The sequence below is a fragment of the Haemaphysalis longicornis genome, unplaced genomic scaffold (genome assembly GCF_048455015.1).
Source record: "Haemaphysalis longicornis isolate Haplotype H1 unplaced genomic scaffold, Haemaphysalis longicornis Haplotype H1 scaffold_15, whole genome shotgun sequence".
In the NCBI taxonomy this organism is placed as follows: Eukaryota; Metazoa; Arthropoda; class Arachnida; order Ixodida; family Ixodidae; genus Haemaphysalis; species Haemaphysalis longicornis.
The window spans coordinates 14,627,117-14,646,840 of record NW_027526257.1 but is presented as its reverse complement, the minus strand read 5'-3'; the positions used below and the strand labels follow the sequence as shown (position 1 = coordinate 14,646,840).

At 47.5% G+C, this 19,724-nt stretch overlaps 1 protein-coding gene across 2 annotated transcripts in view; it reads left to right on the top strand.

Annotated features, from left to right (window-relative positions):
• The window catches only part of LOC144165805 (uncharacterized), a 37,327-nt gene extending 22,291 nt beyond the window's left edge, over positions 1 to 15,036 (top strand). For both annotated transcript variants that reach the window (XM_077695586.1, XM_077695585.1), the window contains exons 7-11: positions 1,794 to 1,838; positions 5,977 to 6,041; positions 6,942 to 7,042; positions 9,021 to 9,296; positions 14,039 to 15,036. In XM_077695586.1, coding sequence (XP_077551712.1) covers positions 1,794 to 1,838; positions 5,977 to 6,041; positions 6,942 to 7,042; positions 9,021 to 9,277 — 468 coding nt within the window. In that variant the 3' untranslated portion in view covers positions 9,278 to 9,296; positions 14,039 to 15,036. The remainder of the gene's footprint in view (positions 1 to 1,793; positions 1,839 to 5,976; positions 6,042 to 6,941; positions 7,043 to 9,020; positions 9,297 to 14,038) is intronic.
• Positions 15,037 to 19,724: the final 4,688 nt, after the last annotated feature.

The window sequence follows — 19,724 nt, the reverse complement described above, 5'->3', positions numbered from 1 at the left end:
GTAAGTGCGCACCGGAGTGCGGGCCGAACCGCCGCAGCATCGATGATAACAGAATGAACACACTTCCCTTGCGACGTCGGCATGCGGCATCCACCACTTTATCATTTCTTTTCTTTCTATTTGCTGCTGATCGAAAGATAGACGCACCTTAGTGCCCCCGCAGGCATAATCATATCGCTACGCTATCGTCTCGGCAGCCCGCGCGGGCGCTAAGCCTACCTCCGTCTCGGCGCTGTTCTCACGATAAGTCGTCGTCACAGGAGCAGAAAATCGTATTTCAGGCGCTTTTAATAATGCCTGTTCTTCCTTTCGGTTATCGATAGATATCTTTATTTTTACGCCATGCGGGGCTTTTGCCGGTCCTCGCATAGACAAATACATGAGCCGTTGCCCTGTGATGAGAGTGCCGAGCAGACGACCCACGGCGCCCAGCCAATGAGGTTGCGCCCTGCGGTCACGTGCAGTCAGTAACCAATTAGGCGGCGCAATCCGTCTCTTTTCTACCCCGGTTTTACTCGCAACCAACGGACGAAACGGAGTGGTTCTGGCGGGGAATTGAAAACGAAAAGACGCGCTTTCGAATGAGATCAAGATGGACGCCGTGGCGCTTGTAGAACCCGAGGGGCGAGTCGTCAAAAAAATGCTATTTTCGCGTCGTATCTTGGCCGATTTTAGCGGGCGTCGGTGCTATAAATTGATATTATGGCTCAAATAGGTACTCCTGGGTCTGGATATTTTGCTAACAGGTAGAAAAATAGCTCTACTTTCCGAAAATGGCGATTTCTAAAAATCGATTTTTTGGCCAAATTTCGGGATTCCAAGACCCCTTAATTGGGCGGCCCCTACCTTGCCACGTCGTTCCCAGAACTGCCGCACTGCGTGGCGATCTCATTTTTAAGGCGGAGCTCTCTGTGTTTCCCTGATGGCGTTTGTTTCCCACCAAAAACACGCTACAGGAAATCCAACTTTTTCTGACGATGATGGTGATCATTGTGGGGGAAGTGAAAGCAACACTTCCCGTGGTCGGAATCGAACCTGGATCTGTTGCATTATGAAGCCGACGTCTATGTGATTTCGGCTTTCTCACTTGTACAGAAAAAGCATGCACCGCTCTAATAACTACGACGGTTGATCGCAAAGCTTTCTGCGTGCGAGTAAAAGTCAAAGCTCAACACGTCAAAGTCCAAGCTCAGACGACAACAAAGGGATCCCTCACAGGAAAGCTTGGTGAAATTAAACCGTCGATGTGGTCAGATAGAGGGGCGCATAGTTTTCTGTTCGTGACCCAAAAAATCCAAAAACCTGCTGCTCCACGTCTTGTCAAGCTGTCATTTTCTGACTTGAAATGTTCCGCAATGGTATTTTGTAGCGCATTGTCCTTGACATGGACGACAAAGATTGTTGTTGGTGTCGTGAAGCTCAACTCAGCATTCCCTGGAGAGTAATAACCCAGTAATAGTATCCAAAAAAATGCTGCGAACTCTATCAGTCAAATCCTCAGTTGCAGTCAAGGCTGGCACAGCTTGTGGGAATCTTGGAGAACCTCGGCCCTTGATCCCAAGTTGTCAAAGTTGTTCCCTGAAAGTTGGCGCGTATGTGTTGTTCCTGTGGCAATGCCTAAGGCTAAAACAGGGCTGTTTTAAGTGTCTACCAGTCTGTCTAGCAAACCCATCAATTTGTGAAAGAGAGTATTGGATAGTGTACTGGCCCGCTTGTTTGTTTTTACAACTGTCTTGTACTAGCTCTGGGTGACCTAGTTTTAACTTGTCTTGTGCTCCCTGTTTCTTCCTCAGGGTGGCAGAACCATCCGTTCTGGCAGGAGGCGGCTGGCAAAATCGGTGAGTGTCGTCAATCCAAGTCAGTCTGGTTGCAGAGCTCAGCAGTGGGTTGGTTTTAACTTGCTGCGATGCATTAAAGCGGACGTCAGTAAAGGTCATTGTGCTGGCGTGAAAATGTTTCACGTGGCATTATGGCCCTGGGCTCTGTCTGGCAGCTGTGCCGAAGAATTCTAAAGTTCACTTTGTATTCCAGTCGAACCCCGCAATAATGAATCCGCCAGGGAAAGCCAAAAAATTAGCTTTTGCAGGAATTTCGTTGCCGTGAGAACAAAACATAAACGACAGAAAAATCGCCCGCAAACTGAAAATTTATTTCCGAAAGCCAGTTCTACTACTTTGCGAGCCTTACCTTGCAGCAGCTTCACAGCTCAGCTCTCACACTACAAAAAGTGGTTCACTGCTAGCCGTTCACTCCCAAGAAAGACAAGATTGTATCAAACGCATCGAAAACATCCTGCGGGTTCACCATCTCTGCACGCTTTTTCTGCCTGGTCCTCGGCACCGAGTGTGTCCGAGCATGCAAGCGAAGATGATGTACTTTGCCAGACAGTGGCACCTTTGTTGTTCTAATGTTGTCCACAAAACTAAGTGAGGAGCACCGCTTTGTTGACATCCGGAAAGGCCACAGCTGTCACTCTTTTGTTTAGCGCTCGTGCGCCAGAGTAGCGTCCTTGCTTTTCAAAATGGTAGAGCGAGCTGCAAGTAGTTCGGAACTAGTTGGCGGTATCCTCCCTTCTTAAGGCACATTCCCACTGGCGATGCGCCTCGTCGCGCGACGAAAAGCGACGAGCCAGCCGTCGCTTTTCGGCGTTTTGCGACAGCGGAGCCGATCGCTCTCGGTCTGAATTTTCTCGTCGCGCGGCGGCCCCGCAAAACCGGTAAGCCAATCATGGCCGCGGAGTAGGCTGACGTAGCCGGAAACGAAACATTTCTTTACATCCGGTATGCAAACGCTGCGGGCGGGCGGGCGAGGACGAGCCGCCGCCGCCACCACCGCCGCTGGCTCGCTTGGCCAGGCGCTTGGCCCGCTATCGCTGTACCCGCCGGGTCGGGCCGGCAAGCAACTTCCCGTGTGCATCGGTTCTTTGGTCAGTGGCTTCAGCGTACGCGTGCACTAATCAACGAATAGCGTGGAACTCATCAGTGTGGAGGAGCGTGTATGGATTGTAAAAGCAAGTAATCATCGTATAGAGTTAGGTGGACAGCGAGACGGTAGGTTGACTTGCAGCCTCATCGTTATATCGGCGACTGGTAAACACGCGTAGAGTTCGGTGGCGTCAGAACTTTGCGCCTGTGAAAAGAAGCGACATTTGTGGGCCGTGATGCGGGTGTTGTGGCGTGAAAGCAAGCGTGTGCATTTCTTCGTGCAATAATATGTTGAAAAGAGCCTTCTTGAGTTTGTTATTTTCTGCTCCTCCCGCAACCCGCAAATGTTTTCGGCATTGCTCTAGGTTAGTAGCATGTGTTTTAGTTTGATTTCTACCTGCTTTTGTCGCGTAACATCATTTTCTTTGACTGCGAATGGTTGACGCACCAACGAGGTCGTACAAGTCGGGAAGCAGCTGCGCTGAACGCAGTCGCATCATCGCTCATCGCAAGTGCGAACACCCCCTCAAGGCCTCATCGCGCGACGCGCGCCGTCGCACGACGAGACAAATCGCCAGTGGGAATGTGCCTTTACACTGGGGCCGCTGACTTGGATGATGATGGCTGCTTTATCCTCTAGTGACAAAAACTTGTGTTTTTGATTGAGAGCGAATGTGCCACTTGCCACACACAGCGGACGCACACACGCTGTTCAGCGGTAGCCGGCTACCGTATCCGAAGTCAAAGACATGCCGTGATTCACCATGTGTCGCCCCCTAGTGCTGTCGCTGCGAGGCTGCCTCCGCAGCCGCTTATTGCGCGGTCTTTTATGTAAACAATTATGTCGGCGGCCAGTGCGCTGTGGCAGAAATTTATGCACTTTGAATCCGAAAAGAAAATGCATTTGAGCAATTTTTGGTCACTTTAGCCTCAAATGGGCAGATAAAGTGCCGACCGGACTTGCAGCAAATTTCGTAAACGCAAGATCGCTTCCCAAGAACATTTTGTTGCCACGAGATATGAAATACATGGGTTTCTATGGATGTTCGTCGGGGATTTAAAACTACCGTATTTACTCGCGTAATCCTCGCACTCGCGTAATCCTTGCACCCCTAATGTGAGCCACCAAAACTTGAAATTTTTGGTTCCTCGCATAATCCTCGCACCCCCAACTTTGCGGCGGCGAAAGTTGCCTGCTCGCGAAACCCGCATGGTGCACGCGCTCTCCAACGCGCGCCCTCCCCCGCCGCCTCTCCGTTCGGTGGAGAGCGCTGTGTATCCAAGGCCATCCAGGCGCCCTAACAACCTGCATGGCTACTCCCTAACAGCCTCCCTAACACGCTACTCACACTGTCCTTGAGCCGGTTTCGCGCATGTTTCGCGTGCGCGCAGCTAGACGGTGTTCGCGCAGCCCGCTGTCGTGTCGTCGTGTCGCCGTCGTGGTCCCGCCGTTGAGCGGCAGCAGTCAGTGAGTCACTCGCGTCAGTGGTGGATAGCTCGCTGCCGTTTTGAGAACTTTTTGATCTAATTGTTTTGTGCTTGGTGCCGCTTCGCCATGGGGAGGAACGCCAGCTACACTGCCGCTTTCAAATTGAAAGCGAGAAAGTACGCGATCGAACACGGCAACCTGCCGCAGGCAGGCACTTCAGCGTCACCGACTTCAACGTGCGTTGCTGGAGTAGGGCGCACACATACGACGAGATAGGGCGCGCGCCAGAAAGCAAAGGCGGCAATTTCATGATCGCTGATCGACGGGAGACTGTTAAAATAAAAAGAAATAGCTGCTGTTGGCAACACTGAGCTTACCTATACAAAAAACAACCGCTACATTTAGCGGGATTGGCATAAGGCAAATTGGCAACACTGTGCACCGGATTTTTTTTTTCCCCGCATAATTCTCGCACCCCTAACTTTGCATTGACTTTTCCGAAAAAAAAAAGTGCGAGGATTATGCGAGTAAATACGGTATTTGGTTGCTGCGGGAATTTCGTACTCGCAGAATTTCATTATCGTGGGGCTTCACTGTAATGTTATCTCTCTCAGGCACCGTGGCATTTAAAAGAAGAAATTAGTTATAAAAATGAGAAAAATACCTGCATGCATATGTCAGCATAAAATGATTGGTAGCAGGTCGACATGAACAGCAGCATTGAAACACCTGGACAGTGATAAACAGAAGTTGTGGTCACTATCAGAGGGAAATGGCTTTGCTCAGTGGACTTGTGTGGATGCAGTCCAACAGTGATAAACCGAACAAATGGTGGTCTCTATCAGGGGAAAAGTTGTTCGATTCGGTTGAATTTCTTGGAATCCAGTGAAACGGCCCATTAATCTTCTTTACAGTTTACCATCTTTTAGTGCGCTCTATCATGGGAAGAGTTGCTTTTTGTGCTAATTTAGGGGGGAAACCACTTTTCAATGGTGAAAATTCCCATTGAAGAGCAGGGGGACTGATGCCTAGTGTCTGTGGTGGGGAGTGTTGGGTGTCAGTCTATGTGTGCCTGGCATGTTACTTTTCCTGTCTATTGTATAACGTGTTGTAAGTTTACATACAGTAAAATCTTGTCCTTTTGTATTTACATACATTGTGGCATCCCCGTTTCCATCATCAGCGTCGTCATAGGGGGAAGGTCTCCTGGACCTTTCTCCTCAAAAGCAAACAAATTAGCAAGCTTTCCACCATGCCCCAGTTCAGATTTCAAGCTTTAAAATTTGAGGAGGCTCGGTGTTTGGCAGCGAATTTCCCGTCTAGTGGCACAGTAAGACAGTAAGAGCAAAACCTGGGAATGAAAGGAATGCCCATTAGCAAAGCACCTTTTACTATCGTGAAAAGTTGGAATAGGGTTTCTGTGCAGTACATATACGCAGACAACCATGACTCATGTACATGTAGTGCAAATGGTCTTAGGTGCCCCTGCTACATGCCATTGTCTTCTTAAGTTTGTACCGATTTCTTCAGAACCCGAATCAATTCCAATCCTTTTGTGTGCGCGCATGTCTGCTGAGTCGTCTGATTCGTGCCTATTGCATCTCCCTTCCCCCCCACATGCAGATGCTGTCGATATCTCTCCCGACGACCTCCAGCCACCGGTCGGTCGAATTCCTCTCCCAAGCCGAGTAAGTTGGCCACGAGATCTCATTGTCTTAGGATTATTGGATCTAGACATGCTCTTGGCTAGTGCGAGCAATGATGGAAGCTTATGTCTCTGACTTTTAGCTCAGTCTTGCTGCCAGAGAGTAAGAGTCCAGAAAAAAAATGCTTTATGCAAGTCGAAGCTCGTTACTCAGTGATAAAGTAACCTGTATCCTTCCTAATACCTCTGTCACATGGCAAACCTAATGTCATTGAAAGTGAATGACATTCATTAATGATATGGTTAATGACATTCGGTTTGGCCGTGCGGGTCTACACAATGAAAAAAAGTGTCATTTGATTGTGATAGCGATTAGCAAGCTCGCAAAATCACAAAATTATGTTTCAAGCGCATGTAGACACATATTTCTTAAAAACATAACAAAGGATTCTGTGTTTTTAATAAAAATAAGAAAATCACCGATTTAGGCGACATCAATAGACATCACAGGCTGAGGAGACAAGTCTGAAAAAAATCCGTAGTAGGGTAGCATGTGTACTGGGGACGAGATTTTCTTTTTTTGTTAAAACTTTATTATTTTGTTGAACCTTGTTTGTCTTTCTTTATTGGAACAACAACATGAAGTGGAAAATATATGTTTACTGACAGTTTTTAAAAAGACTATTCTTTGGTTTATTACTGAATTTTTTTGTCTAGTGACGCGCCACTCACTGCTGTCAAGAATGTCATTAGATCTGCCATGTGACAGGGGTATTATTTTTGTTACAGCTTGCGTAGTTTATAGCCCACGCCACTGACTGGTGCATTGGCAGCCGAGAGCTTTTCAAGCTTGCGCATGGGGGAAGCCTTGTGTAGCATGTGTACAGCCATGCAGTCTTTCGAGGAGTGAGCCCCTTTTCCTCAACAGTGTTCTCCATTCCAGTGGCTGGTCAGGCGCCGTTCTGGGCGAGCGGTCGTCGCGCGCGTGCCTGGCCGAGGTGAAGCGCCGGCGCCGAACTCCCCCTGCGGGACCTGTGGTTCAGGGTGAGTCGCATGAAGGGCCCATACTCCCGCATACTCCCACGTGACTGCCTGCCGTAGTGCAGCGAGGCGTAGTTGTAAAATTCAGTGCAAGGAAATCTGGTGTATGGAGATTGCACTGGCCCCCAGTGTAGGTCAGGCGTGGCGGCAGCGTGTTTGGAAACGCTGTGACAACCTGAGCTGTGCCGTGAGTTGCGCTTGAGACCAGAGCTCGCCCTTTTCACGCCTGTGGTAGAGGTTTGTTTGAGCTGGCATGCGATAAAGGAGGAGAATACAGCAAAACCTCGTTACAAGAGGCACTTGCTTATAAGAGACAGTTGAATGAAAACAGTTTGGTTGGTTTTCTTATGTTGGCCATGTTAGCAACATGGCACACAAAAGACCTTGGTTACAAGAGACACGTTTCCAAAGTCCCTCAAGTGTGTCTTGTAATGGGCAATGAGGTTTTGCTGTAATGGGCAATATGTGTGTCTGCGAGCAAAAAATTCGTGTCTTTCTGCAAACGTGCATACTTGCGTGTGAAACCACTGAAAACAAAGCATTGTAGCCGTAGTTCCGATAGACTGTTTAATGAAAGCAGTAATTTTTTTGGGGGGGGGGGGGGGGGGGGGGGGGGGGGATTCGTGTTTTTCCATGGTAAATCAAAATTCACAGATATCCTCACAAACTACTATATGAGAGCAGTTCACGTCGATGTTCATGGTGATGTTCTTGTTCGTGTACTAGTTGAAATGGGATAAAAGCAATGCCTGCAGAGCAATGAGGGCAGGGAGCATTTTGGGCGTTGATAATACTTTGATTGTCTTGACTACACTGCCCACCCATGTGCCCCATTCGGACAGTACCTGCTATCTTCTTTGATTAAAGATTCCAGTGTTACGATAAAAGTGCAGCCTGCTAGGCCAGTTGATACATACTGCAAAACCAGCAAAGGTCCAGTGTGTGTGTCGTCTCGTCTGTCCTTTGTATTTGTGTTTCTCTTTGCTGGTTTTCCCATCCATCAACGAAGATAAAAACAAAAACTGCGTGTAAAGGATGCAGCTATGATGAGGAAAAAAAATTTAGTTGCGAGTCTGCGCCTGTCTTGTCTTGTCTTTCATCAGTCACGGGGCAGGTCAGTCTTTGGAGCCGAAAAACGGTCAAAAAATCCTTTTCTTAAAAGTGGCATTTTCGGCATCCACGGCCAATTTTCTATCAGCGTGCAAATTTTCTCATTAAAAGGCACCGTATTTTATTGCAAACAGCATTTTAAAGTGCACTCTACAGCTCAGTTTGCGCAGAATTCAATGGTGAAACGGCAGCTTTCTTGCAACGCAAAGCTAATGTTTTGCCGGCAGATATCTCGGCACCCAGAGCAGGTACGACTGTAAATTTACTTTGCTTTTGATACCTAACTGTGTGGAGAGTAAAGTGTCGGAAACAAATTTTTTAGATGGAGGCTTTGGAAAATTATTATTGTCTTCAATTGACACCACCTCTGAGTTATTTCTGGCAGAGCGTGGGAGGAGTGAAGTTCAGTGTGTTGTAAAACGACCAAAAAAAAAAAGCTACATCAATAGAGTTCTTCAAACGTTGTATTCTTTAGTCGTTTGTCTGCCTAGCCACATGGTGATCGCGATTCTGTATGGAGTGGTTATTTTGTAATTGTGACCCAAAATAATGTCAATGAATCATTAATTATCTAAAAAAAAAGGAATCAACTTGCAAAAAATCTTATTGCAGATTTGGAGTCAGCACAAATAACTCCATAATGTTGTACAGTTTCATTACAATGGGTTAGTAAAAAACAATAGCTGTAAGACCAGTCTGCTCCCTTTAAGTGCAGTTTTTTCGTCTCAAAATGCAACACTAACTAGCGCAACAACGTGCTGTGCTGATGCTTCAGTTTCCTCATGTTTCACCGTTGACTGCAAGTGATCTATCCCACTGCCATTGTTGGGTCTTGTCCACGCTCGGCCCTTGACACCAGCGCTCCATGCAGGGCTGGTGGGTGAGCGGGCACTGCCGGTGGGGGAGTCCAACGCGGGGCACCAGCTGCTCCGCCGGCTGGGCTGGGAGCCCGGCCGCGGGCTGGGCCCGGCCGGAGAGGGCTCGCTGCAGCCAGTGCCCGCCCACGTGCGGCCCCGGGGCCGCCCGGGGCTGGGCTTTGTGCCCCCTCCTCCTCCCCCTCCCTCTCCACAGCCGCCCACACAGCTGCTGCTGCTGCCCCCCGGCGCAGCAGACGCCGCCTCCAGCTGATTGCACCGTCATCGGACAGGTCAGTGGGCGGTCAGAGAGGGAACAAATTCGCAGATTCGCTGTTGGGTTAACGTATAGGGATGGGAGTCAAGCACGGGGGATCAGGGAACAAAGTCAGGCACCCAGGTGTGCATGGGGGAAGACGGAGGTCAGGCGGACCACTTAAAGGGGCCCTGCAACACGCTTTGAGCGGGGCAAACGAACCTGCGCGATGTTTAGATTACACTGCCGGGAATACCCGAGCGAAATACTGCGTGTGCACTTGAAGCGGTTAGCTCACTGTTCTCTGTGACAGGTGCGGAAAAACCAACCACGCTCACTCCAATTTCCCCCATCATGCACCACTGTGATTACATCGTTACAGCGGTGGCTGTCCTATTGGCTGTTGCTGGTCAACTTCGCGGCTTATTTCTCGCATTTCCTGTGACCATCCGTCATCGTCAGCGTGCTGTGCACCAACCAACCTCTTCCATTCCTGAACCTGCACAAACAGTTTTGGCATTTCTTTTGTGTTTTGAGTGCGCGCGGAGCTTGAGTGACAGACTCGATACTCCCCTTTCAATGAGACCACTTGACAACAAACGTTTATTGCTTCAAAAATGCCTTATCAGCCAGAGCATGCGCTTGGGAGCAGGCAACAATGCCTGCTTTTTTGTTGTGCCAGACCGAAAATGACCTCTCCACATTGCCAAGAAAAAGAGAAAACTACGGCCTGTGATATGTTGAAGGCCGCCGAAGAGAATGACATGAATCGCCCTCCCCTCTCCGGGAGAGAGCGTGCAGCTTCTGTCGCGTAGTCCGTGGTTGGGTTGAGAGGGAACGATTATGCGCAATTTTTCAGCTCAAGTGATTATAGTGATCAGATTTTTTATAATTCTTGTGGGAAGAGATTGCTGGGACAATAGACTTTACCCCAAAGTACATTCCGAATAATCGGTGGTAAGAGTTGCAGGGCTCCTTTGCGTCACAAAATGGCAAGCCGGAAACGGGTGAACCGGGAAATTTCAGGACGGGGAATGTGTGATGCAGGATGGGAGGGGTTAGGGTAGGAGCTGTCACATTCCTAGAATGTCATTCCTGCCAGGTGTCCCGAACTCTCCGGGAGACTCCCGAATTATGTTTGTGTACAATTGCATGGCTGAAACAAATCTCCCGAAAAAGCACCCATGCTTTTATTGCCAAATACCTTTGCCAAATATCTCTCCAAGCCTGGACACATTGCGCCAGAGCTACCTGACAATCCAATCCAATCCAGTGAAAAGCTTACAAAGTGCAGTCGGCCATGCGCAGAAGTTCAACTGGTCAGTACTGCGGTAGCACTGAATGCAAGAGGCAGTTCAACATGGTAAAGAAAAATTGCGCCCGCTTCACCCCATTCTGAGCGTCCATGTCTGACAACCCTTGACGTTCTTGTGGCGAAGTGTTTCAGGGGCAAACATTGCTACACTTGACAGTATTCACAGGACTTCCTGAAAAAGAAAGGTAGCATCAGCCACGTTGAAGAATTACCGTATTTATTCGAATCTAGGCCGGCCCCGATTCTAAGCCGACCCTCGAAAGTCTGAAGGCGCGAAAAAAAAAAAAACTTACCTCGAATGTAGGCCGAACAAAAAGGCGAGGTCAGCGTTCACAAAAAGAAAACACGTTTATTGAACATGAAGATGCGGTGCTGGAACTCAATCAGTTTCTCTTCAAAATCACCGGGCAACTTCTGGGCGATTGAGGTTCGACGACGGAGGCTGAAGCCGAAGTGCTTCATGAATTTCTGTAGCCAGGCCCGACTGGCTTTGAAGTGTGCCCGCGATAAGCCTCGTTCCCTTAAAAGCTCCCTTGCTTTTGCCTGGAGCACTTCCGTCGTTACTGGAAGGGCAGCTGCTTGCTGCGTCTGAACTAAGTCAGCCAATGCCATCTCCATTTCATGGTGACGGCATTCTCGTGATCCGGTGATTGCCAACCTCGTTGCGGCGCACGCAAAATCCTCTCCCATTGCGTCCTCCGACGACGGACATTTTTTTCATCCACGCCGAAGTCCCGCCCGGCTTCAACGTTCGACGACAACTCCGCAGCTAAAACAACTTTTCTTTTAAAAGCGGCACTATAATGGCACCGCTTCTTTTTGCGCTGTCAAAACCAGACGCCACACCGCACGCAGGCCACTGTCCCTGTACAGAACAGGGTCCGCACAATTCAAAATGGCGGCCTATGGCCCTTAAGTGGCTACTGGCTCGTCTAGTAATGGCTACAATACTTTCTTTTCTTTTCTAGGTGGCGCTAGCTGCGCGCCACTTCCCTAGCTCCCTTGGCGCTAGCTGCGCGCCACTTCACTTGGAAATTGGCGCGTATTTCAAAATCCTCGACTCCAAGCCGACCCTGGAGTTTGATATATCAGTATTTCAAAAAAACTATCGGCTTAGATTCGAATAAATACGGGTAGCAAGTGACCAATGGTGTAGGTTGTCAGTAGTTTGGACCACACAACTTGGTTCCTGCTGTGTTGTAACTAAAGAAAAAGGCATGTAAAATATTCCATTCTGTTCTCATTCCTGGTCAGTTCTCCTTAGGGCTATCCCAGCAAACCTGGCAAATATAGAATGTGTGCAGTACAGTTGAACCTCGATATAACGAACCTCGATTTAACGAAATTCGCGATATAACGAATTTTTTCAAGTTTTCTAACAAAATTTTGCTAAATGCATGTATTTTTGTCTCGATTTTACGAAGTAATTTTGTGCGGCGCTTTCGATTTAACGAAGTCATGGCAAGAAAGGAAGAACGAAATTCCGGTCGAGGCACGTTTTATTTTGCCTCTCAGGCCCTACATTGAAAAAATTCAGTACTCAAAATGACTCTTGAAGGCTAAAATGAAAGAAAAGCGGTGAAATCTACGGTTAACAACAATTAAAAGCGAAGAACGAAACTGCACAAACCGCTAGCGGTCATTGACGGTTTAATAGTGCGGCCACTATTTTGACGTCTCCATCGTTGCCTACGCCAGCGCCCTCTATGCTTAGGCTACCGAAGCCTACTTCAAGCTTTTTTTTTTTTCTACGCGTCATTGCTCACGGTGCTGCTGCCCTAGGTTGTGCTCGCTGATAACCAAATTAATATTTTGTTCGTGCATCGTTAGGTGAGTCTTGTAAGCAGCATGAGCACTCCAAGAGAAAGAAAAGTGTTCCGAACAAGAGCCTGAGGAAGTTCGGTGAAACTGACAGCCACCGAAGTGTGATGGATGCCGTCGATGTTCTGCGGAGGCACGCAGGTGCACACGAATGTTTATAAGACCTTGTTAGCGCTGTCAGCATACGAGCGTCACGTAAAGCCCGCCATGGTCAAGAAACGCCAAGCACTGCTTACGGACTTCTTCACTACGGCTTGAACATCGAGTACTGGTGGCAATAAACTGCTCTCTTTGAACGTGGTCATCTTCGTTTCACCAGCGTTCATTAGACAGCTGCGGTGCGGAGAAATCAGTTTCGTAAGGGCTCAGTGGGCATTAAAGTAATTGCTTAATCGAATTTGGCCGGAAGATTTTTAATGTAAGCTTTCCGCTTTCCGGAGCACGTAAACGCTGCTCCACACAGTGAAGCGGTCCGCGTGTACTCCGCTCAACTCGCAATCATGGCTTTATCTCGAGTGTTGTGGTGTCATCACGCGCCCATACTGCAGAGCCTTTGTACATTAAAAAAGTCTTCCGAAAGTTTCACAGCAGCCTTCCGCTGTTGGCCCGCCGCGCCTAAGCCTACCACTGAATGGACGAAAAGAGGCGTAACTTCGAACGAGCACCTCGGCGGGGTGAAGTTCACGGGACATGGACGCGGGTTCAATTGACTAACAGCGGCATTTAGTAGTGACCGAAATGAAAAAAGAAAAAGTGGAAACCTAGTCTGCTATCATATTTAATGAGGCGTTGCGAAAAAAGCACCGGTTTTACGATGACACAAGAACTACCGTCGGCTATCCGAATTCCATTGCCCAAGTGTTGAAACTCTTAATTCACACAATTTTCGCGGCCAGTTTTAGTACAAATTTCGCTTTAATTGGAGAGGGAACTACATAGCAGTTGTTGCCTGGCGAGGGCCAAAGTTTTAAAACCCCAATAACTGGTTAAATGAACTGTAAAATCAAAACCTCGATTTTACGAAATTCTCGATTTAACGAAATTTGCGGCCCCAAGTACGACTTCGTTATATCGAGGTTTAACTGTATTTGGTGCCATGAAGCATGTTGGCAGTGCTGCACTTTGTGAATGGAAAATTTTTCGGGGATGTCATCGGAGGATTGTTTTGTCGCAGCCTTTAACACTCGTGTTTCTTTCATCCATTCTTAATTCTTGGCTGGCGTGGAGGTTTGACGAGTTCTCTGCTACGAGCACAAATTTCCATCTAAAAGCATCACCACGATGACCTTCTTAGTGCTATTACATTGGTAGCGAAATTGCTCAAGTACTGTGCTACTGCCGAGTTGATACCGTGACTAAAGGGAACACTGCGCAAGTGTGGTAAAAATGACAGTTGGCTGCTTGCACTTGGTTTGGCTGCAAACCTGGATACAATGCGCTTTCTAATTGCTGCCTCCAGGCGGCGCCAACTACACGCCACTTTCCTGGTTTTGGGGAACACCTGGCGCATTTTAACATAAATCTTTGAATATAAGCTGACCTGTCACTTTCGCATCCTGCTTTCAAGGCATGTGCGAACATTTGTTTGCACTGCCTGGACTTCACTTGCCTAACGGTGGCCCGTGGCTTCGCCACCAATGCAGATTTGGACGTCACAATGCAAGCCTCTTCCAAGCCATGTGCTCAGTAGGAGAGGGCGCCCATTCCGTGCAAGGCAGCCGTTATGTTGCACACTTCACTCGCCGGACATCGACCTCATCTCTGCAAGTGCTGTGCGCCTCAAGTGTTGGACAGTGGGCTGACTGACGGCCAATGCATTTTACCCGGAGGACCTGTGCGGAGGACTCTGCGGGGGGTGACTGAGCGTTCTTGCCAACATCGTCGTCTTTCTCTCCTTTTTTTATCACATTTTGTCGTTAGCATTCCCAAGTTGTCGCGAGTCACACCGCAATTGCCCTTTAGAGGACCGTTTTACACTGCCTTTTGTACTTGACCGCTGTGCATGGCTTGGCGGTTGCGAGTGACTTGTTTTTCACACGGATGACACTTTTTATTTATGCTTCATCCTGGACGGGCTCTTTGTTTCAGGGCTTGGCGGATTTTGTTCGCATGTGTGCGTTGTATTTGGAAGCTGGATCGTGGCAGTATTGTGCAATTGACATTTGTTTCCGCTACTACGCTTTCTTCTTATTTTTGCTTCTAAGAGTACAATGGGTTTTTTGTGTGAGAACACCAACGTGTGGTACCTTCTTGTTTTGATTCACATGTTGCAGCTTTCCTCCAGTGGGTTTTTAATTGTGTGTGAACATCGTGGGCCATAAGGAAGGAGATGGGTTATTTAAGAACGTATTTATAGAATTTTCGTGTTAGGGAAACATTAGCTGTTGACGAGAAACAATGTTCTCGGTCGTCACGTGGTTGGTTTGTGCAGGTTGGGTCGTGCTGGAATTTAGGTATTGCGACACTGTCTTAAGGCGGTTCTGTTGCCATCAGTGCTTGCTGTTGGCCTGTCAGCCTGTTAGCACTTGACAGACAGAACACCTCTTGGTGCCATCAGTGGAGACAGTGCACTCATTCGGTTGCCTGTACTGTAGCACAAGCTTGTCAGTGTTTCGTTTGGAAAATACAACGGATGTGTGGATATCATTGTTTTGTATTCAAATCGAGTGCTGAGTGGTGGGAGCTCCTAATATGTGAATACAGTGGAACCCCGATAGTACAACCTTCAAGGGACCACTCGAAAGCGTTGTACGTTTGGGGTGTCGTATGACCGGGGTACGTGTAAATGCCGCCCTAATAGACTGTAGCACGCAGGAAGTGGGCTGAGCACTTGTTTAAACTACTGTGCTTAGTGCATACTTGCGTCATTTGCCAACGTTTAGCTAAAATCCCAAGTTTCTTGAAAAAAAAAAAATGTTTCTCCCAAGACCGCGTGCAACCAAGTGTTGCTTAAAGGGACACTGAAGTGATATGTAAACACTGCGGGATTACTAGCGCAAATTGTAGTCCGGAGTCCCCAGGCCATGTTTCGACCACTCTGGGCGCGTTTACGCGATTTTATTTAGTAGAAAAATTGATTCGAAAATGCTGTCCTCCTCTCTTTACGCTCGCCCATTTTCTGTGGCGTTTTCGTGTGACGTCAGGAGGTGCCGAGCTCGCAATTGGCTGCGCTACTGCACGGCTCCCCAGCCTTCAGACAGAGTCAGTCGGCCCAGCGTTTCGTCCGCCGGCCGCCTGCGGGTCGTCGCAATCAAGGAGGTTAAAAAAAAAATTGCTTGTTCGCAATTCGTTCGCTCAGTTGAAACGAAGCCAGGACACGTTTGTGAATGGAAGAATGTGCCTTTCTTTACTTGGTTAGTTTGTACACTGTATCTAGCTCCAAGTGAAGGTCGCTTCACACAAGCGCTGCACAAGCGCACATGCGACGCTTCGCTGACTGGTACGCCAATAGGAAAATATAAGGCCTCTTGAAGGCGGGAGAAGAGTCAGCGAAGTCAATATAGGTACTAAGGAAATACAATCAACTGATATTTTTACCGTACAGCATAAAACCAGGGTGCCGGAAGCACTTTTTTGTGCTGGGCGAACAAGCACAGCGGTCAGCAGCACGACTACGCATCTGCGAACTCTTTTCCGTCTAAGAAATGCAATTGCTAGCGATTGTGGAAACTTGGGGGATGCTTACTGCACAAGCGCAAAACAACAAATAGTCACCTAAGCTGCTTGGAATGCTAAACTAAATAAAAGTGTAAACTGGTTATACATTATATACCTTATATTTCCAAGGTCGACAGCGCTCGCTCGTGGCCGAGTGGTCTGGAGCGCTAGGTATGTCATCGCAAGTGTTTTGCAAGTCACAAGTTCGAATCCCCGCGGGTACGTGCTTTTTTTTTTCTGTAAGTTAACTTTTTCGTTTTCCGCTGATGTTTTCTATACTGAGTTCTCCTTTTTTGGGCCGCAACGTTCATGGCTACACGAACTAGTTCACAAAACGCGCGCAGGCTGGCACTGGCGCGCTAGCGAGTTCTCGTTGGCGTGCTGTTGCCATAAGCAGCGACTGCTTGCAGGCAGTGGGCACAGGCCAGAATCAACAGACCCTTGGCCTGGTGCGAACACGCTTTTTACGACACAGGCATGAGTGAGGCAAGCTCCAAATATGGAAGAAAAGCGCATGGCATTTGAGCGTCTGCGGGGACGCGGAGGGCGTCCATGCGCTGCGTAGGCCTCGGCTAGTGAATGCTATGATTCCAAGCCGTCCTGGGAGGCTTATCTTATGCATTTTCACAGCTGACAACATGGCAGAAGTGCGGTACGATGATTACTGAGTTATTGAGAATGCCCATCCAACAACGCCATCGGTTGTGTTTTACAGAACCGAAACCGAAACCTGTTTGATTGCTCACCTTGGGCATCGTCCAATCACGGTGCCCCCTTCTCCCGTCACAGCCTAAGTTGGTGCGGCCGCGGCAAACCGCGCATGGTAGTTTTTCTTCTTTCGCACTTTGTAAAAGAATTACCGATTTGTCAACCGGATAAACGATGAAAAGTGTGCTAATTTGAGCCAGTCTACGCAGTGCAAGCAAAAACGGGAGCTTGACAAATTCACTTCAGTGTCCCTTTAAACGGTGTTTTTAATGCATCGTTTCTGTGGGGAGTTGGCGGTGACTGCAGTGATCCGTCGTAACGAGCAGGACGCCGTAAGACCGAGGGACATATCATCAGGGTTCCACTGTATAACAATAGTTTAAAAACTTCGGATATTGGCACGGGTTCACGAGCGTAATCTGAAAAACGCAAACAAAATTGATGTGCGCCATTTTAGCAAAAACAATCGTGTTCATTGACACTATCCCTGCCAACATCTTCAGCTGCGAGACAGGTATGTATCGCTGAAGCATTTCCTGACCTCTGATTGGTGTAAAATATCACATACATGCATCCTGCCTGACATGCAGATGATGGGCCTTGCAGATAAGAGAGAAAAGCGTGCTTCGAAGCCACAGAGGAAAGTAGGTTGCGGACATGTTAGTGGCTTCGATCATAGCAAAGTAATGGCTGTCATTTGTACTTTTTTTTTTTTATTGGTCTTTGAAAAGAGGAAACAAAAGCAACGAGTGTCAGGGGACGCGTTAATACTCTTTGAAAATGGTCTCATTAAAGCAGTTGTTGGGAGTTGTAAAAGCGGAAACAAAGTGAGGGGCGGATGACAGAGTGCCGGCTATCAACCACAGCCTACGCACCTGTGTGAAAGCTGCAACCTGTTCTAATGCGTAAAAATTGCGAAGCCTTGCACCCATATGTGGCTAAACGTCAATTTTACGATACATGGTTTTACAAATTTCCCACACTGAGTTTTCTTTACAGCTTTACTGTGAATAAAGCGTTGAGCGGGGTAAATGTGAAACCTGTCTACTTCACGGTGCTGCAGCAGAAAGGCACCTAATTTGTTTAAAATGCATTAAGCGCACAATTGGGAGTGGCTGTACAAAAGTGGGTTTCTAAAATCAGCTCCTTTTGAAACACACTTCAATGTAGTGTTTGTTTATCATGTAATAAAGACTGCGGAGGAAAGGCTTTATCGGGTTTTCAAAATGGTGCTGTCCGGTTGTGCGTGCAGCAAAACAAACGTGGCTAAATGCATTACGATTGCAGAGCTGCCTCAGTACGAAGGAAGGTCAGACTGAGATGGAGTTGGAGTGGAAAAATGTGTGCTTTGAGATGATACATGAAAACTTTCTGAAAGCACCCAAGTGTAATGCGAGATGACGGTAGTTTTGTGTGTAATTTCGTCTTTCAAATAAAGATTGTATTAAACACGAGTGCTGCCTTGTAATGAGGCCACAAATTCAAGCAGTGCAGACTGACACTTCGAAGCCTGCTTTAAACAAATTAAATCGCACACTCCCTCGAGCTACAGCTGAACCTCGTTATAAGAGACACTGATGTAAGAGACAAATGGGTATAAGAGACACTATTCACCCCCATGGTTGGCTGCCCTATCTTTCCCATTAAATCGACCTCTTTTATAACAGACATTGGATGTAGAAGATTGGTTATAAGGGACAAGTCATCCTTGAAGTTTAATCAATAATCTCGCTTGTAACAGACATTTTAACTTCAGATGCAGTGTCACCAGTCACTAATTGCAGTTGCTTTCATTGTGGAAACACAGGTGGACGACAGACGCCTGCAGTCGCTATTTACTATAACTTCAGCAAACACAAAGTGGTTCAGTCAGCTATGAAATGACAATGAGAAGCCCTGCCAATGGAAATGCAACTGACAGAAGTAGTTGAAGCTTACTGCCATTCATTGTATGGAGCGTGATCACACATGCGGGCTCTCCTACTCGCGTAGCTCCCAATCAAGAAGCACTGCAGACGCTGAGTCCTGCAAGCGTAATGAATAGCCTCAGCACACAGCGGAAGAAGCTCTGCGCTCTGGCTATTCATCAGGCTTGTGAACTCAACATCTACGATTCATCTTCTGCAAACAAGGAAAGGAAAAAAGCTTGTAGAATAGGTTGTAAAAAACAGTGTAAATACAGTCATGAAGCAAACAAAGTTTCATAAATTCTGGGACCAAACAATAATTAGAATGAATCTGTTGAAACATGTTGTAGCATTCTTTTGAGCTTATTTCAGTCATACGGTGGCCACATTGAACTAGGGTCTGATTAGCAAGTGAAAACATGGTTCCCTGCTTATAAGAGACATCTCGTATAAGAGACAGAAACTGCTCCCCGGTACGTGTCTCTTATAAAGGGGTTCAACTACTTTCCACAGTTTGCAGTAAAGGACTGTAAACTGGGCTTAGTTTCTTATAGTTATGCATAGAACACGTCAGAAGCCCACACTAATGCGCAAGACATGAAAATAGGGAAGCTGTACGCATCCTTCATGACGATTACGAATGTTTAATTCCACAATTTCAGCCGATTTCTTCGCTGCCGCAATGACCTTCACTGCATCATTGTTGCTGCAAGCGTGAACTTCAGGCGGCATTCTCAAGCATGCTAAGTTGAATTAAAACTAAGCAAAAGTGGTATTCACAATCTACCCCACACTGCACTTTCATGTAGGATTGGTGGACCCTTTGTGATGCAAAAGAATAAAAAATGATACGAAGTGTTGTTAAACACCATAGGGGCAAGCCTTTTTGGGCACTGATGGTGCTGTCAAAGGTAGATTTTATGGCAATTGTGGCTCAATCAGTGATGCAGGCAGAAGACAAACACCAGTATGTCGAGATTTGAGCACACGATGGGACGCAAAGGAATCTGTACCCTTTCATGATGGTGTGTCAATCCGCAATACCATTTTGAATCTG